At 45.7% G+C, this 18,101-nt stretch overlaps 1 protein-coding gene across 4 annotated transcripts in view; it reads right to left on the bottom strand.

The window, feature by feature from the left end:
• Positions 1–18,101, bottom strand: part of CADM4 (cell adhesion molecule 4) — a 658,906-nt gene that overhangs the window by 46,463 nt on the left and 594,342 nt on the right. For all 4 annotated transcript variants that reach the window (XM_040327345.1, XM_040327344.1, XM_040327346.1 and 1 more), the window contains one exon: positions 8,097–8,187. In XM_040327345.1, coding sequence (XP_040183279.1) covers positions 8,097–8,187 — 91 coding nt within the window. The remainder of the gene's footprint in view (positions 1–8,096; positions 8,188–18,101) is intronic.

The following is an 18,101-nucleotide window of genomic DNA, read 5'->3' as shown; positions in this document are numbered from 1 at the left end:
TATAGAGCCATGACAGGTCCTCTTTATATTCCTTTACATGTAAAGAGTCTCGACAGGTCCTCTATATACATGTAAAGAGCCATGACAGGTTCTCTTTATACTCCTTTATACATGTATAGAGCCATGTCAAGTACTCTTTATAGTCCTATATACATTTATAGAGCCATGACAGGTCCTCTTGATATTCCTTTACATGTAAAGAGTAATGACAGGTCCTCTATATACATGTATAGAGCCATGACGGGTCCCCTTTAGTTATCATGATATAAAATAATGAATGTGGGGGCCTTTTGGTTGGCGTGATTTTTTTTATGGGGGGGGGGGCAGCATTTCATTCTTGGTCCCAGGCAGCACAATGTCTCGGGCCGGCACTGGGATCACCCCTGGAGAATCAGAGGGCAGGGATCACCCTTGGAGAATCAGAGGGCAGGGATCACCCCTGGGAGAATCAGAGGGCAGGGATCACCACTGGAGAATCAGAGGGCAGGGATCACCACTGGAGAATCAGAGGGCAGGGATCACCCCTGGAGAATCAGAGGGCAGGGATCACCCCTGGAGAATCAGAGGGCAGGGATCACCCCTGGAGAATCAGAGGGCAGGGATCACCCCTGGAGAATCAGAGGGCAGGGATCACCCCTGGGAGAATCAGAGGGCAGGGATCACCCCTGGAGAATCAGAGGACAGGGATCACCCCTGGAGAATCAGAGGGCAGGGATCACCCCTGGAGAATCAGAGGGCAGGGATCACCCCTGGAGAATCAGAGGGCAGGGATCACCCCTGGAGAATCAGAGGGCAGGGATCACCCCTGGAGAATCAGAGGGCAGGGATCACCCCTGGAGAATCAGAGGACAGGGATCACCCCTGGAGAATCAGAGGGCAGGGATCACCCCTGGAGAATCAGAGGACAGGGATCACCGATGGAGAATCAGAGGACAGGGATCACTGTTGGAGAATCAAAGGGCAGGGATCACCGCTGAAGAATCAGAGGATAGGGATCACCCCTGGAGAATAAGAGGATAGGGATCACCCCTGAAGAATCAGAGGGCAGGGATCACCCCTGGAGAATCAGAGGGCAGGGATCACCCCTGGAGAATCAGAGGGCAGGGATCACCGCTGAAGAATCAGAGGACAGGGATCACTGTTGGAGAATCAAAGGGCAGGGATCACTCCTGGAGAATCAGAGGGCATGGACCCCTGGAGAATCAGAGGGCATGGACCCCTGGCAGGTCATTTGGCAGAGCTCCTTTCCCATTCCAGCAATGTAAAAAGTCCTGGAGTGTGGTTGTGGGGCCCTAGGGCAGATCGGAGCTGGACTTTATGGAGGATATGATAATATGACAGGGATTCTGCAGGGGCCCCCTGGAGCTAGGGGTGGGGTTGCGATTGTAACCCCTTATGTTATGCCCATGCACTGCACCTAGCGGTATTAATGTTTAGTATGCGCCCAGGGACGAACACCCGGAATGCAGACTGCTTGCGGTAGTAGTGCTAGCTTCACCACCCAACCACAGCAGGTGTCAGCCTCCGCTGCTGCGGCTGGGCAGTGCACCTTGTGGTGCCAACAACATCTATGGCAGTATGCGCCCAGGGTCGAATGCCCAGAATGCAGTCTGTATTCCAAACATTCGTTTCTGGGTGCATACTAAACTTTAGTGCCGCTAGGTGCACCACCTGACAGCATCTAGTTGCACCGTTCAGCCCCCTCCAGCCGCAACAGCTGTCAGCCTCTCATAGAAGATGAGAGCTTGGTCATATGCTGGGGTTCCCATTGACTAGATCCAGAACACCTAAATCACACTGGACATTTAGCATTCACTGGTGCATGAGGCTTTGATATTTAGGTGCGGGTGGAGGGCACAGGTGCGTCGTTCAACCCTAATAGGGGCAGCCTGTCAAAGGCAATGAGAGGCTGACAGCTGCTGGGGCTGAATGGTGTGCCTGGCAGTTCTAATATTTAGTATGCGCCCAGTGGCAAGCATTAAACATTAGTACTACTGGGTGCACCATCCAGTTGCATCAGCAGAAGCTGACAGCATCCATCTGCAGCAGCAGAGGCGGACAGCTGCTGTGGCTGGATGGTGCACCTAGCGGTACGAACAATTAGGGCAGTATGCACCCAGGGATGAGGCATGAACACAGTGAGGCAGGGGCACAGTGAGGCAGGGGCACAGTGAGGCAGGGGCACAGTGAGGCAGGGGCACAGTGAGGCAGGGGCACAGTGAGGCAGGGGCACAGTGAGGCAGGGGCACAGTGAGGCAGGGGCACAGTGAGGCAGGGGCACAGTGAGGCAGGGGCACAGTGAGGCAGGGGCACAGTGAGGCAGGGGCACAGTGAGGCAGGGGCACAGTGAGGCAGGGGCACAGTGAGGCAGGGGAACCGTGAGGCAGGGGCACAGTGAGGCAGGGACACAGTGAGGCAGGGACACAGTGAGGCAAAATGAGGCATGCAGATGGACACCCTAGGCTTATACTCGAGTCAATACGTTTTCCCAGTTTTTTGGGGTAAAATTAGGTGCCTCTGCTTATATTCGGGTCGGCTTATACTCGAGTATATACGGTAATTTTGTGAGGCTGCGCAAGTATACAAGAACACCCCGAAAGGAAGGGCAAAGTCTGACTATACAAGAGGCAGAAGGAGCACCACACCAATGGTCAGAGTCCAAACCGTGGAAGTTTCATAAGGATTAGTAAAAAGAAATCCAATGCTTTTGGGGGTTTTGGACACTCCACCTGTATCAGGGCTGCAATACAGGTGAACTATAAAAGTATAATAAAATATTCGACATGAACTTTTATATTTTCTTACTTGTATTGTAGCCCTGATAAACCCCTGAAACGTGTTAGCTTGGTTTGCACCAATAATAACTGCATTTAATAATAGCTTTGTGTCAGGCAAAAATAAACTGTAAGCACCCAATTAGCTTACATAACCAACAGACCATTGTGGACCACAAATACTGGACAGGTATCCAAGTAATCAGCGCTGTTCCAAAACAAGTAACCTTGGTGTAGTTTTGGGAAAGAGCTTACCCTTGGGTGAAAGGGGGGGTATTTTGGGATCCCAGTGCTTCTCCGCAGTAAGGCCTGATTCACACCTATGCATTTTTAGTGCTTTTTGCAGATTTGCCCTACAGTCCAATTAACCACTTGCTTACTGGGCACATATACCCCGCTCCTGCCCAGGTGAAATTTCAGCTTCCGGCACTGCGTCGTTTTAACTGACAATTGTGCGGTCGTGCGACGTGGCTCCCAAACAAAATTGACGTCCTTTTTTCCCCACAAGAAGAGCTTTCTTTTGGTGGTATTTGATCGCCTGTGCGGTTTTTATTTTTTGCGCTATAAACAAAAAAGAGCGACAATTTTGAAAAAAAAAATACAATATTTTTTACTTGTTGCTATAATAAATAGCCCAATTTAAAAAAAGGGGACAGAATTATTATTTTTTTTACTAGAAATGGCGGTGATCTGCGATTTTTATTGGGACTGCGACGTTATGGCGGACACATCGGACACTTTTGACACATTTTTGGCGCCATTCACATTTATACTGCGATCAGTGCTATAAATATTCACTAATTACTGTATAAATGTGACTGGCATTGAAGGGGTTAACACTAGGGGGTGAGGAAGGGGTTAAATATGTTCCCTATATAGTGTTCTAAATGTAGGTGGGGGGGGGTGACCGATCTGTGTCTCTATGTACAAGAGACACAGATCGGTCTCCTCTCCAGAGACAGGACGCTGTCTCTGTGAGAGTCGCCAATGACAGATGATCTCATATGTTTACATATGAGATCATCTCTCATTGGCCGCACAGATCGCATCGCAAACGGCCACTCTGATTGGCCTTTCGCGGCGATCTGTAATTGGCTGTGTCCAAGGGACACGGCCAACACAGAAGTTCCCCGCTGCGCGCTCTGGAGCGCGCGCGGGGAACGCCCAAAGGGGCGGACGTCAATTGACGTCTAGTTGGATTTTGAGATCCGCGCTGTAGCCGTCATTTGACTATAGCGCGGGTCTCAGGAGGTTAACATGAATTTCCTATGGAACCCGTTCTGTATTGCAAATCTGAAAAAAGCACTAAAAATGCATAGGGGTGAATCCAGCCTAAAGGAACAGCAATAAGACGTAAGGAAATGAGAACATTCTTTCTGATGGCTCCTGATGGCAGCCATTTGGTTGGGTAGCCAATCTTTACAAAAATGTTGCATATGAACCAGCTGTGGAATAGCAACATTACAGCGGGAGAAAAGAAACAAAATAAATAGCCTTAGGAGGACAAGCACATGAAAAAAAAAACTTCAAAAAGGACTATAGATACTCATTAAGCTGGCACTGGATTGCTGAGATGCTTCACAGTTGCTCTTCACAAGGTATATTCCTAGCAAACCTATAGGCTATGCTCTCTTGCCCCAATTGCCGCTGAGCTGTGTCTTTTTCTATGCTGTTATCTAGACTGTAGTAAAAAGGTGTGCCAGTAGCAGTTTACATACTTTAAGCATCAGCATCCTGACAGCCAGGATTTTGGATACAAGTCAAGTTATCACCAATGTTTTTTGGAGAACATGTCAAGGGTCTACATATCTGAGATGCAAATGCCGTATTCACTTCAAGAACGTATATATATATATATATACGTTGCGGCTTTGAAGTGGTTTACTGCGTCTATCGCTGCTGCGGGTTGCGTGGCTGGCCATAGAGGTGAACAGAGACCAGATTGTCTCTGTTCACCCCTATGATCTAGGAGGCCGGATGCGACGTCCGGTTTATTGCAGATGCAAACAATATTTTTTTTTGGAAAGCATCAGATCAATGCTTTTTTTGATCTTATGCTTTCAAGGGTAGAGGGGGTGTGATGGAGGTAAATAAAATGAATATTTTGTGTTATGTTACTTTTCTCCTGAGCTACTCAAATGTTGCCTTTCTTTCATTATATTCTTCTATTTGTTTTATTTGCTTTTATTTTTTGATCTATACAAGATATATACATATGTATGTGTGAAAATATACTAGAGTGCTGTTACTTTCCTTAAAAGACATTATAGGGTTAAAATCTCAGCCCAGGAAGAGACTAAGGCCCCTTTCAGACTGGGACGGGAGCTGCGGTGGCGGTATAACGCCGCTAAAAATAGCGGCGCTATACCGCCGGAATTGCCGCGGGTATCAGCCGCTAGCGGTGCGGTATTAACCCCCGCTAGCGGCCGATAAAGAGTTAATACCGCCCGCAATGCGCCTCTATAGAGGCGCATTGCGGGCGGTATTGCCGCGGTTTCCCATTGTTTTCAATGGGAAGGAGCGGTGAAGGCTCCTCTCACCGCTCCTCTCACCGCTCCAAAGATGCTGCTGACAGGAGATTTTTTTGTCTCCCGCCAGCGCATCGCCTCAGTGTGAATGCCCTCGGGCTTTCACATTGAGTCTGCAGTGAAGGAGTTTTTCAGGCGCGATAGCAGCGCTATTTTTAGCGCTGTACCGCCTGAAAAACTCCTCAATGTGAAAGGGGCCTTAGTGAAAACAGCTGTTGCTTCTACTGCACTCCTAAACTCCCTTCTTCCGGCTTACCCCATCGACTGAAGAATGAAGCCCCTGTGAACTTGAGTGAGGGGCCCTGTGTGACACGAGGACATTTGTGCTAATAAAAGACGTCACAAGAAGGAAGACCCTTATATGGACTAAGCCAATGAAATGTGCTCATGTTTATGATGTCATTTTTGTCTATAAATCTATGAGAAATACATGGGTTTGGTCTCTTCACGGCTGGACACAAAAAGAAGCAGTTTGTTTCTCAGCTCTCTGCATGCTTTCATAATTTGGGTCAACGGCAGAATGTGTTTCGCCCTGAGGTTGTGTCAGGGGTTTAATCCTTATCAGGGGTCTTAGGCCCCTTTCACACGGCGCGGATCTGCTCAGCGGACTCTGCTAGTTTAGCAGGAGATCACTCTGATGACCCCCCGCTGAGCTGGCGAATGACAAGGTCAGTCTCCGCTCAGTGTGCAGGGACAGACCTGATAGAGCAGGGGTCTTCAAACTACGGCCCTCCAGTTGTTCAGGAACTACAATTCCCATCATGCCTAGTCATGTCTTTGAATGTCAGAGTTTTACAATGCCTCATGGGATGTGTAGTTCCGCAACAGCTGGAGGGCCGTAGTTTGAGGAGCATCACTGTGATAGAGAGTCACTTATCTCTATGGGAAGATCGGATGAAAACAGGCAGCATGTCCGTTTTCATCCGATCCCATCCAATCCAATGAACGTATGGTAAACGTATGTTTTGAGCAGATCTCGTTGGATCGGATGGCAGGCGGGTGTCAGACACATCTCCACTGATATCCACCTGCCCATAGAAGTCAATAGGTGGCCCGCTCGGATCCGCCTGAAAAACGGACAGGCAGATCCGAGCGGGTCTATCGTGTGAAAGGGGCCTTATTGATGTCTTCATAAAGAGGACCGGTCATGCGCTATTGTTATTACAAGGGATGTTTACATTTCTTGTGATAGCAACAAAAGACGTAAAATAGAACAGTTTAAAAATAAAAGTAATCTTTTTTTTTTCTTTAAAAGCACCCCTATCCCCCCCATGCTTACACATATTGGCGAAAACCTACGTTGGTCGCACACTCATACATAAAAGCTGTTCGTACTACACATGTAAGGTATTGCCGTGAATGTTAGAGTGGGAGCAATAATTCTAGTGCTCTACCTTCTCTGTAACTCTAAACTGGTAACCTGTATAAATTTTAAAAGCGTCACCTATGGATATTTTTAAGTATCGTTGTTTGTCGCCATTCCACGAGCGTGTGCAATTTTACGGAATGACAGCAAAGTATCTATTTATATTACTTACATAATATCATATTTAAAATGTTATCATAAATTGGGTTATATTGTGTGTTTTTTGCATTAAAATTCATTAAACAAAATTCGAAACATATCGAATTTGAAAAACCTCAGCACAAATGTGTGACATAATAATTGAAATGACTGACATTTTATTCTCTAGGGCAGGGGTCTCCAAACTGCGGCCCTGGGGCCAGATGCGGCCCTTTGCTTGCCTTAATGCGGCCCTTGGGGAATTGTTCCACCCAACTCCAATGGGGCATAATTCTTGTTGCTGACACCAATGAGGCACTATTCCTCCAACTGACACCATCAATTCTTTCCATTGACACCAATGATGGGGCACTAGTCCTCCCACTGACACCAAAGATATGGTATTATTTACTCCCACTGGTTACCGGGACATTTTCTACTCCCAAACAATGGCCCTAGTCTGGCTCCCCTAAAGTCTGAAGGACCGTAAACTGGCCCTTTGTTTATAAAGTTTGGAGACCCCTGCTCTAGGGTCTCTGCTAAAAATTATATATATTAGCTCGGTAGCGGGGTGTGTGACCCCTTGGATGGGTTCACCACACACTGAATTTCTACAGACTGGCAGTCGAAGACGGTTGAAAACAAAGTTTTTGGTTTATTTTTCCATCTTGCTGGAAAACAATTGCAAGCATCTAAACAGCATAAACAAAATCAAACATAAAATAAATCCCAGCCACTCTGGGCATCTACCTTCCACACAGGAACCTATCTATGAAGTCTAACACAGCCTACTGCTGGGTAGACAGTGCTGGTAATACAGCACAAAACAATAGTCTTTTGATTTTGTTTCACACAGAAAAAATCAATCCTCTCCTCACCTTCACAGGAGACTTTCAGGCACTGCTCTCCTACTCACACAGCCTTAGGAGTGACGCAGCAATTAGTGGTAACCCTCTGGACTTCTTATAGAGGCCTTTAATTGCCTCACACTGAACAGCTGGAGTCTTTCAACGCCCTTAGACCTTGTCTGACTATTTCTCGCAGCCGACGCCTAATAATGATTAGTGTATTGTCTAAGCAAGGCAGAAATGTATGTTTCGTCTGTGACAACACCCACAGATTTACCTGACTTCCTGTCACTATATATATATATATATATATATATATATATATATATATATATATATATATATATATATATATATATATATAATGTTTGGGGGTTCTGAAGTATTTTTCTAGAAAATAGATACAGATTTTTACTTAAAGTGGATATTTAGATTTGGTTACCTGGGATTTCCAGTGACTTCACACTTCAGGTTGAGCAAGTCTCCTTCTCTGACCAGGCTTTGAGAGGGCTGAATTCTGGCCGTCGGGGAAACTGTAACAGAAAAGACAATCATATCAAAAAATGAGATGAGCAGATGATACTTTATATGTCTTTCTGAGACAAGAGAGGTGGGGGGAGCCTTTTAGCACCCCAACTTTTTAGGCAAAGGATAAGTCCTTGCCATACCATTGGACATAATTGAAATTTAACAAGACTTTCAATGGGGAGAAGAGGGGGGACCTGCAGTTGGTATAATAGGCCAGCACCTAAAGGTGCAGAAGCTCCAGCTTCAAAAGAACATCTTATTCTGTGATAAAGTCATTTCAAGGTAAAAATAGACAGAACATCAATATCTCATTTGCAAAAGACACTTTTTATGCATTCACAGAAAACCTACCAAGGTCAGTATCACCAAAACCTGGATACTAATAAAAAAAAAATCATGAAACGGCTAAGAACATTTTTTTAAGATAAAAATGAGCATTGACCTCTCCATTGCTCCCGGCTTCTGCAGCTGAACAATATATAGAAGCCGGTGAAGGGAAGAAATACAGAATTTACACTTTTTGGGGCTGCAGCAGTGTTTTTTTTTTTTTCACTACCATTGTTGTATCTCCCATTTGAATTTTATGCATATACTGGGATGAAGGCGAGGACTGGCCATTATGCTCTATGGTCAGACTCTTTCTTAGCTCAGATTAAAGTGGAAGTAAACCCTTCAATTTGATGGTTACAAAAACAGTTAACATTCCCAGGCATGCCGGAAATGCTAGCTGTCACATTTGTTTGTGCTCTCAACCAAACTGCCAAACCATCCAATGGCTGGTTTCATAACAGGTCACATGTACAGCATCATGGCAGTTGGAGATTAAATGGAGGTCAAGATGGCCGCTTCCTTGGCTGAAAACGATAGGAGGGTTTACAAGCATCAGATCTGAAAATCACCAATCTGGCCCAAGAATGTGGCCAGTTGTCTTCAATATAGAGGTACACTATATGGCCAAGGGTTTGTGATACCCAACCTTCCCACCTACCTTGGGACCAAACGTGTGTGGACATCCCTTTATATTGTTGAGTTTAGGTCATCGCAGTTGTTAATGCTACAGCAATTGTGTACTTTGTGATAAGTTTGGGGATGGCCCTTTTCCTGTGCACAAAGCCAACTACATAAAGACGAGGAATGAAGAGTTTAGTGTGGAGGAGCTTGAGTGGCCTACAAAAAGCATTTGTGAGGTCAGGTTGGATGAAAAGACCTGATGCTATAATCAGCACCAAAATTCATCCCAAAGGGATTCAGTAGGGCTGAGATCAGGACTCGATGTACAACCCCATTTGACAAAAAGTTGGAATGCTAGCTTTTTTTTGTCTTGCTCAACTTTTTTGAGATGTGTTGCTGCCATCAATTTCAAAATGACCTTAATTTTTTTTTCTTAACATGGTACATTCTCTCAGTTTATATACGTTTGATATTTTTTCTATAGTGAATATATTGAAAAAATTCCCATAAACACGCTAAAAATTGTGAAAAGCCTTCCTAGAAGACTTGAGGCTGGAGCCCAAAGATGGGGGCAATTCCACATTAATGCCCATGATTTTGTAATGGTATGTCCAACAAGTTCTTAAAGGAGTAACTGCCTGTTCACACTACCGCGATTTGGGATCCGACTTGTGTCGACAGAAATTACATTAACGTGAATGAGAGCCGTCTTAATGTACATTACTGAAGTCGCTCCGACTTCAGAAAAGGTTCCTGTACTACTTCAAGGAAACTTGTACCCATTGATTTCAATGGAAGTTGCCTCCGAAAGTCGGACCATTGTCTTAACTGAAGCAATATTACAGGAAAAGAAAATAGCTTTCTCAGGCAAACCCCTCCCTCCCACAGAGCTGATTATTGTTTGATTGGCCACTGGCAAAGTTGCCTGCCCTGGAGGCGACTTGAAGTTGCCTCAAAGTTGCCACGCAAAGTCGTGCCGACTTTTATGTCGCTGTAGTGTGAACCGGCACTAATGGTCAGGTGTATACTAAGGTTTGACCATATAGTGCTTCTATCTGCTTTGTAATGTCAAAATATGAAGGGGCAATGGTTATTTAGTAATTAAACTTAAAAAAAATGAAAAAAACAAAAAACAAAAACCAGTGTCAATTAGCATGAAATAGGGGCCTTTAGCAACCAAATTCCATCATATTTGAAACCATGGCAAAACAAAGGCACCTGCAAGCCTTGACGCAAGTGGATGACACCTTGTCTTAACCATTAAGCTGTATTTGAATAAATCCTAATAAAGTCCTCCTGGAACAATTTTGGAGAAGGTAGACAGGAAAAAGCCGCTCTCTTGGGTGCATACTGCTGTCTTTGCCCTGATTCCTAATTTCTTCAACAGTTTCTAAGTTACTGATCTGAATATTTTCTGCAAATCAGAAGTTCTTAAGTTGTAATCTTTGGCCCGGATTCAGATACATTTGCGTATCTTTCTGCGGGCGTAGCGTATCTCAGATACACTACACCGCCGTAACTTACAGCGGCAGGTCCCGTATTCAGAAAGAACTTGTGCTGTAAGTTACGGCGGCGTAAGTGCATAGTGCATGCGTAGTGCAACTGGGCCAGCGTAAGCCCGTCTAATTCAAATGTGGAGGAGGTGGGCATGTTTTATGCTAATTACTCGTGACCCCACGTAAATTATGCTTTTTATGAAAGGCGCATGCGCCTGTGGACGTATCCCAGTGCGCATGCTCCAAATTACGCCGCAAAGCCTCATTGGTTCGACGTGAACGTAACTTACGCAAAGCCCTATTCGCGAACGACTTGCGCAAACGACGTAATCGACGGAAAATTTGACGCTGGCCCGACGTCCATACTTAACATTGGCTACGCCTCATATAGCAGGGGGAACTTTACGCTGGAAAAAGCCTTACGTAAACGACGTAAAAAAATGCGCCAGGCGGACGTAGGTTTCTGAAACGCCGTATCTACCTAAATTGCATATTCGACGCGGAAGTCTTGGGAAGCGCCCCTAGCAGTCAACGTAAATATTGCACCCTAAGATACCGCTCGTATCTAGGCAACTGTGAGGCGTATCTGATTCTATGAATCGGGCCGAGTTGCGACGGCCCGCACTCAGAGTTACGACGGCATATCTGGAGATACGCCGTCGTAACTGCTTTCTGAATCCAGGCCTTTATCTTTGTCTGGGGATGCCAAGTAACAGTTCCGTCTGCCCTGGGCCTGGATGCCCCCCGGATTGGGCCTTTCCACATCAACTAGGACCAGCTCTTGCCTACAACCATTAGCTTGGAATACAGTTGTGTTGAAAACCGACTACAACTTTCCACATCTTCTCCGGTTGGCATCACAAATACCCAACGTGGGATCCTGCCCTCCAAACTCTGCCTATAGGCACATTGCCCCCAATTCTCTCACAATCATTCCTCCTAGTGTTTCCATAGAACCGGACAGACGGCATAGAGCCACGACTTAATAATGTCACCGGATCCCAAAAAATATATGACCTGTCCGATTTAATAGTGCAGCCCAGTGAACCTCATCCTTCTCTAGATGTGACATTGCTGTTGCTATGGAAACAGCAAAACTGGCAATACCCCTTCTTCTAAATGGAGCCCGTTATGTGCAATATGTTAATTTAATTAGCGGGATATGATGAAAACTCTCCACAAAAATGGTCACTAGAAATACTGCGCCTTATCTCAGCCTGCTCTGCGAGCGGAAAGCACTGAGTGGTCAGGAGGGGGAAGGTTTAATACATACACACAGCGGCAGACAGATATATTGTAATGTATAACCACCCCTGTGAGTCTCTCAGGAACCATTCTCCTGTATTTACATAATGCTAATTGTATACAGCGCGGATCGGAAGTCCAGGCACGTCTCTCGATCACATAGAGCTATGTCTGGTGCATTTTTAGCAATCTCAGCCACCGGGGAGACGGTTTGGCCCTCCTGTCGGTGCTGAAGGGATGCAGATGATGTACACAGATATTTTTTGGGCAATCGTAAAAATCGAGTGGCAGAGCATTGATTGGATAAAATGACAGCTCTTTGAATAATAAGAATTATTAAATTAGTAGAATAATTCCTAATTGTTAGTGTGGATTAAAAACTGAGCGATTTCATTTCCTGGCAAGTTTTTGGCAAAATGTATTTGCCGACCAATGCAGAAGGCAAAAGGATGTTTTTTAAAAGCCCAACTCCGTACAATATAAAAATGATCCCTAGCAGTGTGGCTGTGCCCACACTTCAGGGGTTCATAGCTTTTTTGGGGTCTAGGGGATATAGAAAAGGTGAACTACTTACCCGATCCTGCTAGACCAGTCCATATAGCTTCTTCTTCTCCATGCTCCAGTGGTCTAAGCTCCTGACACTACCAAGACCAGGGAAGCGGGGGATCGGGCAAGTTAAAGCGAAGGTCCACTCAAAAATGAAACCTCCGCTGTCCGGATTCCTCCCCCCCCTCCCGTGTCACATTTGGTACCTTTCAGGGGGAAGGGGGGAGCACATACCAGTCTAAGACAGGTATTTGCACCCACTTCTGGGCATAGACCCCGCTGATCTGCCGCAGTCTATGCCACATCCGGCACACACACTCTTCCGAAGACAACAGGGACCAGTGGCATTGCACGGTGCGAGTCGCGCATTCGCAGTAGGGAACCGGGCAGTGAAGCCGCAAGGCTTCACTTCCTGATGCCCTTACCAAAGATGGCAGCGGCAGCCTCCGAGGGACGGGTCGGCCTTGGGTGCCGACATCGCGGGCACACTGGACAGGTACAGTAAGTGTCCTTATTTCAGAAGTCAGCAGCTACAATATTTGTAACTGCCGACTTGGTCTGGATGGCTGCACACCACGCTGAGATCCAAAAATGCCTTTATTCGTATAAAACCATAAATTCGTATAAAACTATAAATTTGTATAAAACCATAAATTCCATAAATAAAACCATAAATTCGTATAAAACCATAAATAAAACCATAAATTCGTATAAAACCATAAATTACGTGAATAGCACTACATGTACAAGCAGGGGAGGAATGGCAAGTGACAGTGAACCATTGCCGTCCATGGGGGAAGGAAAAATAAAAGGTGTTTTTGTTTTAAAGCCCAACTCTGGAAAAACTTAAAAATAATGACTAGCAGTGGGGCTGCACCAGCCCTTCGGGGTTCATTGCTTGTTTGGGTTTGAGAGACATAGAAGAGAAGATCTACTTACCAGATCCCGCACACTACTAGACCAGTCCGCACAGCTTCTTCTCCGCCATCTCCTAGCGGTCTAAGGTCTTGACATCATAAAGAGCGGGAAATTTAAAGTGCAAAAACTCTCCCCTAGACCAAACAAGCAGTGAACTCTTGCAGCGTGAGCACAGCCTCACCGCAAGTATACATGTTTTTACATTTCCCAGAGTTGGGTTTTAAAGGTGTAGTGGGCTTTTAAAGCCACTTCCGGACCGCCGCACGCCGATATGTGTTGGCTGTTTGAAGAGGGATATCTCTGTTATGGCGGCAGCTAGCTACCATAACCCAGGTATCATCTTCTTCAGCTGGCGGTCAGGTTTCCGATAATGGTGGTCTCTGTTGGCGGATGTGCCGCGAGATCACCGTTATCGGCGGCCCCGCTCTCCTGTGTCACTTACCGGAGCCGTCGGCAGCGGCGGAGGCGTTTGGGTCCTTCTGGTGGCTGGGTATGGAGACGAGTGAGAGGAAGATGGCCCCCACCCGTCTCCATACCATAGCAGGGCGGAGGTGGCGTCAAAACGTCGCTTCCACCCATAGCTCTTAAAAGGGACATTTTTTTTTCAAATGATAACGGGCCAGATCCACAGACTGATACGCCGGCGTACTTTTAAATTTCCCGCGTCGTATCGTTGTTTTGAATCCTCAAAACAAGATACGACGGCTTCTGGGTTAGATCCGACAGGTGTACGTCTTCGTACGCCTTCGGATCTAAGATGCAATACTTCGGCGTCCGCTGGGTGGCGTTCACGTTGTTTTCCGCGTCGGGTATGCAAATTAGCGATTTACGACGATCCACGAACGTACGCGCGGCCGTCGCATTTTCTAACGTCGTCTGTAGTCGGCTTTTTCCGGCGTATAGTTAAAGTTGGTATTTTGCGGCATATAGATAGACTTGCCATGTTAAGTATGGCCGTCGTTCCTGCGTATAAATGTGAAATTTTTTTGTGAATAGGGATGGACGTAACTCACGTCTAAGTAAAAAAAATGACGTTGTTTTGACGTCATTTCGCGCAAAGCACGGCGGGAAATTTCTGGACGGCGCATGCGCAGTTCATTTGGCGCGGGGACGCGCTTCATTTAAATGAAACCCCGCCCAATTTCCGAAATACACTACACCGCCGTAACTTACGGCGCGAACTCGCTGAGGATTCGAATATATGCCAGGTAAGGTATGGCGGCGTAGTGTATCTCTGATACACTGCGCCGATCCAAATGTATGTGGATCTGGCCCAACATATGCATTTATCTATTTTTATTGCATTTTAATGTATATATGAGATCTGAGGTCTTTTTGACCCCCAGATCTCATATTTAAGAAGACCTGTCATGCTTTTTTCTATTACAAGGGATGTTTACTTTCCTTGTAATAGGAATAAAAGTGACACCAATTTTTTTAAAAGAACAGTGTAAAAAATAAAAATAAAAAAGGTAAAATAAATAAGAAAAAATAAATGTTTTATGCGCCCCGTCCCACCGAGCTCGCATGCAGGAGCGAACGCATACGTGAGCAGCGGCCGCAAACATGTGAGGTGTCGCCGCGATTGGTAGAGCGAGAGCAATAATTCCAGCCCTAGCCCTTCTCTGTAACTCAAAACATGCAACCTGTAGATTTTTTTAAACATCGCCCATGGAGATTTTTTAAGTCCTCAAGTGGTTAAGGTCTCCAAAAAGTCACAGAAGATCCTTTTTTGTACCTTTATTTTTCAGTTTTTAACAAAATTTTTCAAAAGGAGAAAAAAACAGGCAGAAGAAGGAAAAATAAAAATCAACTGAACACAATTCTGACAGCAAAAGTCCGATATGAGCTTTTGAACGAAAATTCCGACCGTGTGTAGGCTTCATTCTACTTTTGCTGGCGGAATTTCCTCCAGCAAAAGATTGAGAGCCGGTTCTCAAATTTTCGAAAATCCGATCGTCTGTAGCAATTCCGATGCGCAAAATGTCGACGCATGCGTGGAAACAATTTGACGCATGCTCGGAAGCATTGAACTTCATTTTCTCGGCTCGTCGTAGTGTTGTACGTCACCGCGTTCTTGCCGGTCGAAAGTTCAGAGAACTTTTGTGTGACCGTGTGTATCCAAAGCCAAGCTGAAAGTGAAATTCCGTCGGAAAAACCTTGGATGGAAAATCCAATCGTGTGTACGGGGCTTAAGAGCTCATTCACACTGTTGCAGTGCACATTATGCCATGAACGAGCTGCCAATGCACCACAGTACAACAAAAAAGGTGCACACATTATGGGGCAGATCCACAAAAGGATTACGCCGGCGTATCTACTAATACGCCGGCGTAATTTTACAATTCCTGCGTTGTATCTTTGTTTTGTATCCACAAAACAAGATACAACGGCATCTGGGATCGATCCGACAGGCATACGTCTAAGTACGCCATCGGATCTAAGCTGCAATTTTTCGGCGTCCGCTAGGTGGCGTTTCCGTCGAAATCCGCGTCGAGTATGCAAATTAGCTAGTTACGGCGATCCACGAACGTAAGTCAGCCGGGCGCATTTTTTTACATCGTTTTCGTTCGGCTTTTTCCGGCGTATAGTTAAAGGTGCTATATGGTGGCGTACTCAATGTTAAGTATGGCCGTCGTTCCCACGTACAATTTTGAATTTTTTACGTCCTTTGCGCAAGTCGTTCGCGAATAGGAATTTGCGTAGAATGACGTCACTGTCGTAAGCATTGGCTTGTTCCGGTTAAATTTCGAGCATGCGCACTGGGATACCCCCAGGGACGGCGCTTGAGCAGTTAAAAAAAAAACGTTGTTTACGTCGGGTCACGACGTATTTACATAAAACACGCCCCCATTACATCCATTTGAATTCCGCGCCCATTTGAATTCCGCGCCCTAACGCCGCAAGAGATACACTACGCCGCCGTAACTTACGGCGCAAATTCGTTGAGGATTCGAAACAAAACAAAGTAAGTTACAGCGGCGTAGTGTATCTTAGATACGCTACGCCCGGCGCAATAATGCGCCGTTGTACGTGGATCTACCCCTATGTATTTGTGGTTTGCACAGCAATGCTGGTATGTTGGAAAGGTAGGTTAGGGTGCCATTTAGAATGAATAGCACCACATCACACCAACGCATGTAACGTGTTTCAAAAAATTTCACCCAAAGCCTCTTACGCACGATCAGTCCATCCGATGAGAACGGTCTGATCGGACCCCCGTGGGTCGGGGGTCCGATCGGGACCCCCCCGCTACATGCGGCGGTCGGATTCCCGCGGGGAGCGATCCGGGACGACGGCGCGGCTATTCGTTTATAGCAGCTCCGTCGCGATCGCTCCCCGGAGCTGAAGAACGGGGAGAGCCGTATGTAAACACGGCTTCCCCGTGCTTTACTGCGGCGGCTGCATCGATCGGGCCATCCGTTTTATAGGGAGACTCGATCGATGACGTCAGACCTACAGCCACACCCCTCTATAGTTGTAAACACACACTAAGTGAACACTAACTCCTACAGCGCCCCTTGTGGTTAACGCCCAAACTGCAACTGTCATTTTCACAATAAACAATGCAATTTAAATGCATTTTTTGCTGTGAAAATGACAATGGTCCCAAAAATGTGTCAAAATTGTCCGAAGTGTCCGCCATAATGTCGCAGTCACGAAAAAAATTTTGTTTGGGAGCCACGTCGCACGACCGCGCAATTGTCTGTTAAAGCGACGCAGTGCCGAATTGTAAAAACCCCTTGGGTCATTTAGCAGCATATTGGTCCGGTCCTTAAGTGGTTAATGATTACAGATCTGCATTATTTGTGACCAATATTTCTGCCAAGACTTCAGCTTTAAAAAAAATTGCATCTGCAGTGCCCCCAGTTGGTGAAATTTGGTATAGCAGTACAACATGAGAATGACTGTACTTTTGTAGCCACTCTTCTCCAAGTGCTTCAAGGAAAGCCAACATCCTATTGTTAACTAGGGGGCTGTAGAGAGGGGGGGGGGCAGGGAACACTCAATATAAGTATGAGAGGGCTAAATCAAATCAGGGATTGCCATTTGTTCATGGATATTCCCAGTTCACCAGCTAAAGCATCTTCCACGCGTCTCCTCTTCATGTTGAATACATTATATGAACAATGTCATTTTACACAAGGTTACCATTTATTATAGGGAATTACATTTTTCCCACATGTATAAACATACAGCGCTATATAGCTCCAGATGGAGAACATACTTCTTTTGAATAATTTATTGACAAGAGCGGGGGCTGCAATCAGCCACCAATTTTATTGGAACGCACGGCCTAATAGCTAATTTATGGAAATGGTGGCACAGTCATGGGCATGGCAAGAGACTGCACCACTTAGTATTGTTAGAGAAAAATAGTTTTAAACTCGTATATTAAAAGTAGTATACTCTGTAGACTGTTATAGGGGACACAGACAATATAAATAAATAGATAAAATGGGTTTTAAGCGGTATTGAACACATGAACAAAATTTAATATATTGCAATCTATCAGTCCTTAGATGTGGCGGCTACATTACTTTTAATTTTTAGGCTTTTTTTCCCCTTTTATTTCCCCCAGTGATCCAGCCAGTAACACACGTCCCGTCTTAGGGTGTCTCCACTTTGGATGGTAGAGCAATAGAGACAACATTATCCCCTTTTCGACCGCTGCACAGCGTCATAAGTCAGCAGAATGGCACGGCTGGGCATATGGATGTATATATACGTCCCCTTTAAGACGTGGCATTGTGGGCGCCGCG

Source organism: Rana temporaria, chromosome 10, assembly GCF_905171775.1.
Source record: "Rana temporaria chromosome 10, aRanTem1.1, whole genome shotgun sequence".
NCBI lineage: Eukaryota > Metazoa > Chordata > Amphibia > Anura > Ranidae > Rana > Rana temporaria.
This window is presented reverse-complemented; position numbering and strand designations above follow the sequence as displayed.